Source organism: Lepidochelys olivacea, assembly GCF_965140295.1.
Source record: "Lepidochelys olivacea isolate rLepOli2 genome assembly, chromosome: 7".
In the NCBI taxonomy this organism is placed as follows: Eukaryota; Metazoa; Chordata; order Testudines; family Cheloniidae; genus Lepidochelys; species Lepidochelys olivacea.
In genome coordinates this window covers 20,688,652-20,700,709 of record NC_140417.1, presented here as the reverse complement: position 1 = coordinate 20,700,709, position 12,058 = coordinate 20,688,652, and the positions used below count along the sequence as shown (strand labels likewise).

General features: G+C 41.6%; 1 protein-coding gene across 4 annotated transcripts in view; it reads left to right on the top strand.

Moving 5' to 3' along the window:
• The window catches only part of SLC6A6 (solute carrier family 6 member 6), a 66,844-nt gene that overhangs the window by 23,290 nt on the left and 31,496 nt on the right, over positions 1-12,058 (top strand). For all 4 annotated transcript variants that reach the window (XM_084635502.1, XM_084635503.1, XM_084635501.1 and 1 more), the window contains 3 exons: positions 5,623-5,862; positions 6,546-6,680; positions 9,310-9,544. In XM_084635502.1, coding sequence (XP_084491628.1) covers positions 5,634-5,862; positions 6,546-6,680; positions 9,310-9,544 — 599 coding nt within the window. In that variant the 5' untranslated portion in view covers positions 5,623-5,633. The remainder of the gene's footprint in view (positions 1-5,622; positions 5,863-6,545; positions 6,681-9,309; positions 9,545-12,058) is intronic.

The following is a 12,058-nucleotide window of genomic DNA, read 5'->3' as shown; positions in this document are numbered from 1 at the left end:
GAGAATGTGAGGGAGACGATAAGAAGGAAAGTTTGTAGAGACCCTTTAAAGAATATTAGAGAGGCAATACATTAAATAAATGGAGGGTTGATATTTTTCAGAGAATATCGGGGGTATTTTGTCTGATGAAACAAAAAAGGGTTGGGATAGGAGTTAAGGACAATAAATGGAGTCAGGCATTCTCTGGATATTGCTACAGGCCTCCAGGGTAGCAGGTAAAGAAGTGGATCAGTATTTCCCCCTTCAGATAAGAAAGACCTGTAAAAAAGCCAGAACTTTTATCTGGAATTATATGTTTTACTCATCTATTGAGTAGGCTAACCACTCTGATATTCTAAGGTGGGAAAGTGACAGACTTCAAAAGTTGCATGGTTTAGAGCTCTGAGCTCCTAGGAAATGAGCCAAATGTAATAAAGATTTTATTTGGGGCCTGATTCTGCTCTTATTGAAATCAGAGTTTTCTCCCCGTTGCCCTCAGGTGCAGCAGGAGTTGTGAGCTGGGAATCACAGTGCTATTAATATTGAAATGCTCATGTATATAATGATATGAAAATTAAAGGTGGCACAAGCACGCTTACAGTCTAGGGATGGCTGATTTTGTGAAAATATGAAATGGAGATGGAAATTTAACTTGTTTCACAAATGTACAGAGATCAAATAGAAGTTATGATAAAGCCTAAACTGGCAAAGGGCAATCTGCTTAAGTAGGAGTATAAAATGAATTATAACGTGATAAACAGAAGGCTTTAAACAGTCTTGTAAAAAGGAACATTACCCAACAGAGAAAACACAACCTGAAGGAAGTTACCATTAGGGAAGCCTCCAAAACAGCAACAAAATCAGCTCCTGAACATCAGCCTGCAGAGAATATTCCAACCCTCAGTAAAAACCACGGGTCAGATTCTGCAGTCATTCTTTAGGCAGAGTTCCCAGTGTTTTTATAGCATGTTGGGGGGGGCCTCAGAAAGAAAAAGAGAACCCCTGCTATATTGTATTGTTTTCCTTTATGTGGGGTGGGAGAGTGAATCATTATTCTAATGACAGAGTTAGCAGTTATGTAACTACACCAGAGATGATGTACTGTGTGGAGCTACCTGGTATTAGCTGTGGGCATTCTCTGCCTAAGGCTGATCTCTTTTGGAGTTCTCCGCTGAGGGCCAAGAGCTAACCAGTAGTAGGAGAGCAGCAACTGAGTCTGTGTTAATCAGACAGTGAGATATTCTGAGTGAGGCATTTCATGCACCTGCCTGACAGGTGGGAGTGGGGCTGATGTATGTGGAGTCTGGAGTTGTGCTGCAGATAAAAAAAGGAGCTATTAGGCCAATTATGTAGCGTGTGTGGAGCATGTAATGATTATGCTGGGAGCCAAAGAGAGAAAAATGCAAAGGGCCACATTTAGCTACTGTATTATATTCTCCTACATTATACCAGCATAAATCCAGATTAACTACATTGGCTTCAGTGGAGTTAATTGAGTTCACACCAGTGTAAATGAGAACAGAATTAGCCCAGCAAAAGTTGGATTTTTTCCCCTTTTTTCCATCCACGTTCTACATATTTGGCTGCAGGCTTGGCTGCGGTTCTTTGTTTATCCATCTAAACTTTAGCAGGTCAAGCCAAGTCTTCCTGGAGATAGCCAAGGCTCCATAGAGGGAGCTGCTCTGGAAGGCAGACATGTGTCTTCTGGAAGGCAGACATGTGCCTTGGAGTTGAATCACTCATGTTGGACTTCACGCTTTTATAAGTAGTTTCTTACAGTTTTTCCCTTGGGGGAATTAGAGGGACTTGGATCTCAGAAAGTGTCCCACTATGTGATTCTGTAAAAAATAATCTATCATTCTCTTGTTCTGACCTGAGAAGTGAGCAGCTCCATCAGGCTATTTGTTTGTTATCCCTTAAGAACCTCACCCAGTGGAACATAACTGAAGGAAATGAAACTCCAGCCCCATTAATGATACAGACAATGCCTTTCACTAAACAAACTCAGCTTTCTTGACTTTTCCTTGCCAAACAGAATGGCCTCTGCCCCTCCCCTTACAGACTCTGTTGGCACTTCCGGTAACTGGGAGTGGCTGTGTAGCCACCAGTAGTTGGCAGCTAATGGGATAAAGTCCCACAGTCCCTGAATGTAACATATGACATGGGCTAGAATTGTAGTCACAAGTAGCAGCTTAGTGTTAATTCCTATGGCACTGATGGACAGTACGTGCCTGCCAGCCATAAACAGACACTGTATCTTAATGGACAATAGAGACCTTGCCAACACTAGATGAATAGGTTCATAGCAAAAAATGAAATGTTACAATGAGGGAAATAAAAGATCTCGAGCTGTGCATTGCACAGCTATCAGGTAAGCAATGTACTGTGCTTCACTGTGCAGCTGGTTAAATGCTATAAAGGCCTTATAATTAGTTTCAAATCCTGCTGTCTTTGCTCTGTGAAATTCTTATTGATGGACTTAAAAAACTGAGTGTAGAGCTTGTCACTGCAAGATAGCAGAAGAGCCAAGATCCATCATCACATTCCAAGTAATTTTGGATCAGAAAATAAAACTCAAGACTTACATTTTCAAAAATGAGACACCCAAAAGGAGTGGACAAGTAGAGCACCCCAAATAAGCGTGCCCTTTTGAAAATGTAGTGTCATGTGTTACGAAATAAGAATTCCAAAAGACAGCAATTAGCACTTAGCCTGTAAGCCATTAACTCTAACTACAGGACGGTCAACCATCTCAGAGATAGATAAAATTTATAGAACGCAGCATGCAAAAAATTGGTTAGGTTTGCAAATTCTAAATGAAATTAACTTGAACTGTGATTGAAATAAACCAACAGCCAGTAAGATTAGATTAGATTAGATTAGCAAAGTCACTAAAAATGAAATAAAATAAGAGCTCCATAGAGGAACAGAAGCATTATCTCTTTGCAGATCATTGATCTGTTTAGTTAGGTATCTTGTCTCTAAAAGTGGCCACTTCCTGATGATTCAGAGGAAGGTACCAAAAACAAAACCTACCCCCCCAAAAAAGAAACCATTATGGTCAATGATTATTAAGGCTGGGAATCTGTCATGGATATCATGGAAGTCATGGATTCCGTGACTTTTCAGGACCTCCATGACTTCTACAGCTGTCAGGTGCAACTGAACCTGGAGCCGCCCTGCCAGCAGCGGCTGTGGCAGTCCTGGGCTTTTCCTGTACCGCTGAGCACCAGTGGGTGCCCCAGAGGCCCCAGCACCAGCAGGCACCCTGGAGCCCACCCTCGAGCACCACCAGGTGCCCTGGAGCCCCCCCAGCACCAATAGGCACCCCAGAACCCCCCCCCAGTACCAGCAGGTGCCTTAGAGCCCCCCACCATAGCACCAGCGGGCACCCCAGAGCTCCCGCTCCAGAGCAGCAGCCCCCCAGAACACCCAAGATTTAGTCGGGTATATAGTACAAGTCATGCACAGGTCATGGGGCTGTGAATTTTTGTTTATTGCCTGTGATCTGTCCATGACTTTTACTAAAAATACCCGTGACTAAATCTTAGCCTTAATGATTATCCAGCATCTTGTTATTCTCTTTCTCCTTCCCCAAGCTCCCCCTACTGTTCACTAGTATGTATATAATAACATACCTTTCTCCTAATGCAAGAGAATACCATAGTGATTAGTACTGCTAAAACAAATGGTTTGTTTTTTTAGCTGTCAGAGCAGTAGGGAGTTGTTGCAGAGGACCATCTTATAAGAACACTGGCCTTTCAAATGTTTAAGGCACTGGGGTGTGACTGGCCCAGGTTTGACTGGCTCAGACATACATGGTGTATGGAAAGGTTTTCATCTCTAAAGGTACACTGATGCATGAATCTCAGAATCATGTTCCAATTAAAAACTTCTTGTAGAGCTAATGTCAACCCAAACTTCTAAATCTGTTTACAGATCAGAAAGCAGCAAGCAAGTACTAGGTTGACGGCTATCAAATGGGATAATCTGAAGCATGATTTTTATTACTGTGCACACATTATAACATGTACCAAGCAACCCATAAATTTGCTGGGTTTTTTGGGTCTGATGAAAATATTTATTTTCAGCATCATAAAACAGTCTAAATGTAACAAGCCAGAGTCAGCTGAGGTAATTTGAGTTGCATGCAGAAGAAATTTGACCTAATGTCTGAATTTGGGTTTACCAGTTACTTGCTAACCATTTTGATGAATGCATAGTTTCAAATAGTCTAGCTGTAAAAAACAAAAACCATGTTGTTATTCCTAAACTGGTTTAGTTAAGAACTGCTGGATAAAAAAGGCACTTGTATGTAAAATTATGTCACGTTTTATTATTTTCACATGAAGAAAAGGAGTACTTGTGGCACCTGAGAGACTAACCAATTTATTTGAGCATAAGCTTTCGTGGGCTACAGCTCACTTCATCGGATGCAATGAGCTGTAGCTCACGAAAGCTTATGCTCAAATAAATTGGTTAGTCTCTCAGGTGCCACAAGTACTCCTTTTCTTTTTGCGAATACAGACTAACACGGCTATTACTCTGAAACCTATTTTCACATGGCAGTTAATCATTTTCCCTCTATTAAATTAGCTGGCCCCTGTGGTAGAATTTGCTTTTGGTTTTGCATCAGGGTCAGTCATGCCCTCAGATTTTTAATTAACTAACAAACCATCACACTAGGAAAATGTGTAATTTTATAGGTACATATAAGAAGTTAACTGAATATAAAAGTTTATTTGCTTTTACTGATGCCAAGTGAAAGCAGTTTCATTGTGAAACACTGCCGGAACCCTGGGGTAACGGTAGCTGGGAGCCCCAGGGCCCTTTAAATCACCGCCGGAGCCCTGGGGTAACGGTAGCTGGGAGCCCCAGGGCCCTTTAAGTCACCGCCGGAGCCCTGGGGTAACGGTAGCTGGGAGCCCCAGGGCCCTTTAAGTCACCGCCGGAGCCCTGGGGTAATGGCAGCTGGGAGCCCCAGGGCCCTTTAAGTCACCGCCGGACCCTGGGGTAACAGTAGCTGGGAGCCCCAGGGCCCTTTAAATCACTGCCCGGAGCCCTCGGGTACTGGCACTGGCCAGGAACCCAGGGCTCTGGTGGCGATTTAAAGGGCCCGGGGCTCCAGCCACTGGCGTAGCAGCGGTAGCAGTGGTTGGGAGCCCCGAGTCCTTTAAATCACTGCCAGAGCCCCGGGGTAGCGGCGGCCGGGAGCCCTGGGGCTCTGGTGACGATTTAAAGGGCCAGGGGCTCCAGCTGCTGCCAGGAGCCCCGGGCCCTTTTAAACTGTCGGGCCCCGGGGAAGCTGCCCCTTTTGGCCCACCCGTCAGCAGCCCTGCCGGTACGGTTGGCTGTGTACTGGCTTTTACTGGTACGCCATACTGGACTGTACTGGCTTACTTTCACCTCTAAGTGTTGGATCAAGCACAGGAAGTATTTGCATCGTATTCTGACAAGGTCCTGCAAAGGTAGAGACTTCTGTGTACTTTTTGAGGCCTATCTGTATCCTGGTCACTAAAGGAAACATGTGCGTTAGTAATGGGTGACCTTTAAGGGAACTTAGTTTGGTAAACAAGTTTTGTACGGTTGGAGTTCTCCCAATAATGTCTGTTTAATAAATTCATGCCACTTTTTTCTCTTTAGAAACCAGAAACATGGCAACAAAGGAGAAGCTTCAGTGTTTGAAAGATTTCCACAAGGACATCCTCAAACCTTCCCCTGGCAAGAGCCCTGGGACACGCCCTGAGGACGAGGCAGAGGGGAAGCCACCTCAACGGGAGAAGTGGGCGAGTAAGATTGACTTTCTGCTGTCCGTGGCTGGTGGATTTATTGGTTTAGGCAATGTCTGGCGGTTTCCGTATCTCTGCTATAAAAATGGCGGAGGTGAGTATTTTTCTCTCTCTCTAATTTCTTCTCATTCACCTATACATTCGTCCCACCATCCATCCTTCCAATACTGTAGCATCGGAGTGCCTCCCACATATTTAAAATTGAAATAACCATAACAATCTCTTTTCTCTTTCCCAAGCTGTAGGGGAAATTGCTTGATTATTTCATAGTTAATGTCCAAGCTCTGTTATGAAAATACTCAACAACCTTGAATTTTACTATTATTACAGTTGAACTTCACTTTTAACTTAAAAATAAATATATACATTAATTATATGGATTAATATTCTCAGTGTAAATGTAGAATAACTCCAGTTAATGGCGCTACTCCAAATGTATAGTGGTGCAGCTAAGACAAGACTTGAACTGAACACTTCTTTTGGGTTTTAAAGTAAAAATACTGCTTTAGCTAAAATGAAATGAAAGTATATCTAATCCTCATAATCTTTATAGATGTTTTCTGTAAAAAGGAATGAAAATGACCTTTCACTTTGGTTTGTAACCATTCTATTTTTAATCTTTGAACAGGAGCAATAATCCCAGAAAAGTAAAATTGTTATGTGTGTACACAAGGGTATCAACTTTGTTTCTTTGTTATATATATCTACTGCAGCATGTGTATTATTCTTCATTTTGAATTCTCTTAATCTCTTTTGTACATTGTGTTTTCTGTACAGGTGCATTTCTTATACCTTATTTCATTTTCCTGTTTGGGGGAGGTCTTCCTGTGTTTTTCCTGGAGGTGGCGCTAGGACAGTATACCTCTGAAGGAGGAATTACATGCTGGGAAAAGATCTGCCCTATTTTCACTGGTTAGTTATTTTCCTGCCATATCACGACACAAGACATAGTTAATGAATGTAATGACATGTTAGCGCTAGTTGGAATTTTTCAAAACAGCTGTGCTAGATGCGCTGATGGTATTGTTAATGTTATTAACGGGTAATTTCCATTTTGGCAACCAGTCCTGCAAAGTGCAGAATGCCTTTGACTCCCATTGTTATAACACCCAGGCCCCGGTTCATCAAAGCCCTGAAACACGTGCCTCACATTGATACTGTGGGGTTTATGCATAAATTGAACTGCCTTGCTAAATAAGGATGGGATTACTCAGGTGCTTAGCGCTGTGAATGTGTTTAAGTGCTTTGCTGAGTTGAGACGAAATACACTATGGGGGAAATTCACCCCTGGGCAGAGGGCCACCACAAGGCATATGCACCATTTAAGCTGCACTTAAATCCTCAGATATTAGGGTCTGATCCTAGAAAGGGGCTCACATTGATTTCAGTGGTCTTTGGATCATGTCTCTAAGGTACACCCTTGATGTGGTGTATTGCTTAAAAAACAGGGGGCAAGTATATTTCCTTCCTGTCCATCAGCGCTGCTATTTGTTGTAGTCGCTGACTATATGATATTGGTTCCTGGAAAGGTAGAAGTCTGAGAGTATAAAGGAGAAATCAAAGTATTAATTTTTGTTGCTGTCATCTTGTTAAATGACAGAAGTGCCAATAAATAAGAAAGAAATAGCATGTTGTGCACTAAATAGGCCCATAGCAAGAGGCTGTGCAACCTGTGAGAAAGAGAGAGGTCATTTCACATTGTGTTGACGAGAGTTGGAGAAGGTAGTGTTCCTCTGAAATACTAAGTGATCAGACTCTTTTCCATAGTCTCATATCCTTTTGCGAAAGTGCCTTTCCAAATATTATCCTGGGCTGAAAACCAAACTCTTTTTGCCATGCAAAACCTTGCCATTGGCATCACAGTTATATTACAAGCACAGTGGGAATTTGAATGGCTTTCTGTGGAAAGATTCAGGCACAGAGCTTTTGCAATAATTAGATCAGACTGTAAAAAACAACTCTGGTTGCTGCATATTCTTATTAAAGGGCATTTGCCAGCACACGAAGAAACACTTGCCGTTCACAAGAATTGTGCGAATGCCACTCTGAAATGTAATGGGAATATAAAATTAAAAGCTGGTTACCAAAATCCTTTAGAACTCCTAACTGCATCCCACACATCGACTGGCTTCAGAGAGACACTGGGAAATGAACTGACTCATTAGAATTAACCCCCACTAATTATGAGTGATTACATTGGATAGAGATGCACTACTTTTCCTTTTCAAAATTGAAGTGGGAATGGGCACCTTAAATTGACTTAGGCCTTGATTCTGCCACCCTTACTGATACCGAGCAGTATCTTACTCCTTGAAATGAATGGAACTACCTAAGTAAGTAAGATCGTATCCAATGGGCCAAATTCTCAGCTGTTCTACTGAAGTCAGTGGAATTATCCTGATTTCCACCCCTTTCTTTTCTCCCCCTCCTCTCACTAGGCCATAGGATGGGGGGAGAAGTGATGCTCTTGGTTTAAATAAAAATCACCTTGGTATCCCTGGAAAAGGAAATTTATGGTTCTAATAATATGGCTAAGTGAATGTTCTGACTGAACAGTAGAATAGATAATACACTCTATAGGGGGATAATACACTTCCATTTGCACTCAGCACAAAATTATTGGCTGTGGAGAATCACATTGCAATATGGCTTAAGATTGTGCAATATAAGGCAGCTCTGCCAGGTGTTGATACAGTATATCAGTAAGCACCTTTCATATAAACCTATTTATTTAATTTAATTTATTTATTTTACAAACTATTGTAAGTCTTTGTTGGGAAAACAGGTTTTCTTGCTCCCATTCCTAAATGGAACATTAGCTTCAGAAAGCCCTTCAAGATTCTAAATACTAGTGTTCAAAAGGTATCAGAAGAAGGATATGTATGCAGACCTTTTGTTTCTTACTTTAAATAAAGAGACTGTTTCTCCTCTGACACAGAGGTATCAATCAGAAGTAATGGCAATGAGATTACGGTGGTGTGAGAGGAGTCAGACCCACAGAATAGTTTTGGTATTTAATTCTGCCAGAGCTGCATTCCATCACCTCCCTGATTGCCATTTTAAGTTGTGGAGGACGTGGCCTTATCTGCCCATGACCCTGTGTTTAAAAACAAACAAAGGACATTTTTTATTGTCAAGTATTGATAGCAGAGTTAAACATTGATTTCATTAGCAATAACAAGCACAAATAGCATACTTTCTTTGCAAAAGAGAAATGGGTGCATAGATTACGGCTTTCACTTCACTCACTTTGGAATTTTTAAACACACATCTTATTTTGCACATACACTGAACCTTCTGCCCAAGGATCTCATTAATACCGCTGCAACCACTGGTGCTAGTGACAATCAATGACAGTAGCATGGTTATGCTTTAGTTGCGTGTGCTGTTTAATGGGATCGAGTTTCCAATAGTGGTATATCATACACCAGGATCTAAATCCATAGAGTATTAAAAAACAGCTTTAAATGTCTGGGATTTCATAGTGTTGGAACGATAAGTGACCATTATGTATGTGTTTTATTTATTTATTTTGTATTAGGAATTGGTTATGCTTCCATAGTGATTGTGTCCCTTCTGAATGTATACTACATCGTCATCCTGGCTTGGGGAGTGTACTATCTGTTCCAGTCATTTCAGAGCGTCCTACCTTGGTCACTTTGTGGTCAGAAGTGGAACACACCTACTTGCATGGAAGACACTCTCAGGAAGAACAAAACACTCTGGCTGTCACTGAACATTACAAACTTCACTTCGCCTGTCACAGAGTTTTGGGAGTAAGACCATGCATTATTATTTTTTAGTGCACTTTATTTAAAGGAAAGAAATCATAAATGCAAATAGTTTCTTCTGTTGAAACTCCCTGGGGAATTTTAGGTAAGGGAAAATGAATAGATCTAGGTTGGAGGCCTTGCCTATAGCCTGACAGAGTATTTGGTGGCCAGCAATTAGAGAAGGTGCACTGGTGCTGACCCTAAAATGTAGACAACAGGAAGCCAGGGTGCTGAATCAGGGCTATACCCAAGCATAGATACGGCCACAGCGTCACCTTCTTATAGAGTGACCAGATGTCCTGATTTTATAGGGACAGTCCCAGTATTAGGGGCTTTTCTTTATATAGGCACCTATTACCCCCCAACCCCTGTCCCCATTTTCAACACTTGTTATCTGGTCACCCTACCTTCTTAATGCCCAACGTTACGTGCAGCACTGATCCTGGCCAGTCCTTAGTTTTGTCCCATCCCAGTACTAACAAGACCCAACTGTTCTAGCTTCTGAGATCTTAGCCTGAGGTGCAAAAACCCAACCTCAAAACAAAAATTCAGCCTCAGAAAATGACTTTTAAAGTAACGTTAAGGATCTGACTTGAACCCACAAAAGCAAATGAAAGCAAGTTGTGCTAACAGTATTGTCTTAATTCTTGTGGTACTTGGATATTGCTGCACACATGAGTGTAAATTCAGACCCTACTGTAAGGGCTGCAACACCATGGATTTCACTAAACCCATTGAATTTGACCTATGGCATAGGAGATAGCTCAGTCTTCTCAGATCCTTGCGAAAACAGAGGACAACGATCAGAGTTAATGGATAATGAACAGCATGGGTTTTCAATCATACATTTAATTGTGATTTTCTTTGCTTCTGGAGATAAGTGAACGTCTAAATATTACATTAAACCTCTTCTTTTTCATTGAAGGTTGTAGGAATGGGAGAGGAGGCACAAAGGCCCAGATCTGCAAAGGTATTTAGGCACCTAATTTAAGAGTTAGATGCCTAAATACCATTGAGTATCTGGGCCAAAAGATATTCAGATGTAATGTATCTAAATGCATAGGTTCACCCAGTAGAGTACAGCAAGTCCCCAAAAACCTGTCTTGGTTTGAAAGGATTTTGGTTTTGTCTTCTATTGTGAAAAATACCCATTCATTTCTGGGGTGCGATTCTCTACATCAAATATGAGTTTGGAACATTTCATTTACAAGTACCTTGATAATAGGGGTTTACAATGGAAACAATGACAGACCATTAATTATGGTTTTGTGAGCACAGCTGTTGTTGCCTTTTCCCCCTCCCTTCCTTGTAAATTCACTTTCTAAATGTATAACAAATCACTTACTAACCTGGCAAAGATGCCAGCCATTAACCTGGCAAAGAAAACTGGCAGAGATTTTAAACACTGCCCGGTATTGTACATTTCTGTGGTCATTTGTCTTGCACTAGCCGACTGTGTTATCTTGGAGAAGATCTTGCTTTTGCCAAATGCCTGGAGTTTATCAGGCTTAAGGTTTTTGTCACAGTTTCTCCTGCATTTCACATTATAAATTCTGTTTTGCACAATCTGATTTCGGAATGGAGAGGCACCTCTGCAAACAGTGTATTTGCACAGGCATCAAAAATGTGCAGAATAAAAGGGAATACAAAGAAGATCTGTGTGATGTAAGACCCCCGTGAGCAATTTCAGAGATTATTTACTTGCTTGGCTTGCCCTGGTGGTATTAAGTGTAGCATTTGCTTCTATCCCACTTTGGCTTCTTCAGGCCACTTAAATTCCAGTTTGACTCCTTGAATCAACTTGAACACACTTCTGTATTTTATAAATAAACGTAAGCCAGTTGCTGCACCAGAAATGACATCCAGACTGCAAATATTTGGCAGGTGTTAAGTTTGGAAAAAAGATCCTAGGAACTGTGCTGAAACTTGTAACCCAAGAGCTGAAGATGAGCCCGTAATGTAGAGTAGGTTTTGGACCATCAGATGATTGGTGTAACTGACAGAGTGCATCCTGTATTACCAATTTTTTCAGTGTCATTAGCACTAAGCTTCTGTGCTAAGTGACAGTTACTTTCCTAGATCTGATTTCCTGGGTGGTTGACTGGTCCCTCTGTTTGCTAGACAGGCATTCCACATCAAGAAGTCAAAGACCAAGTGGAACAGGTCAAAAAGCAATCTTCTAATGTGGATAACAAATCAGCCTAATCTTCCTCAGCTCTATTAAGTTTATGCTGTCTCACTTTTACATAAGAACATAAGAATAGCCGTATTGAATCAGCCCAATGGCTATCCAGTTCAGTATCCTGTCGTCTGACAGAGGCCAGTGCCAGATGCTTCAGAGGGAATGAACGGAACAGGACAATCATTGAGTGATCCGTCTCCTGTTGTCCAGTTCCAGGTATTAACAGTCAGAAGTTTAGGGACACCCAGAGCATGGGGTTGCAGTCCTGACCATCTTGGCTAGTAGCCTTTGATGGACCTATCCTCCTTGAGCCTATCTAATTCTTTTTTGAACCT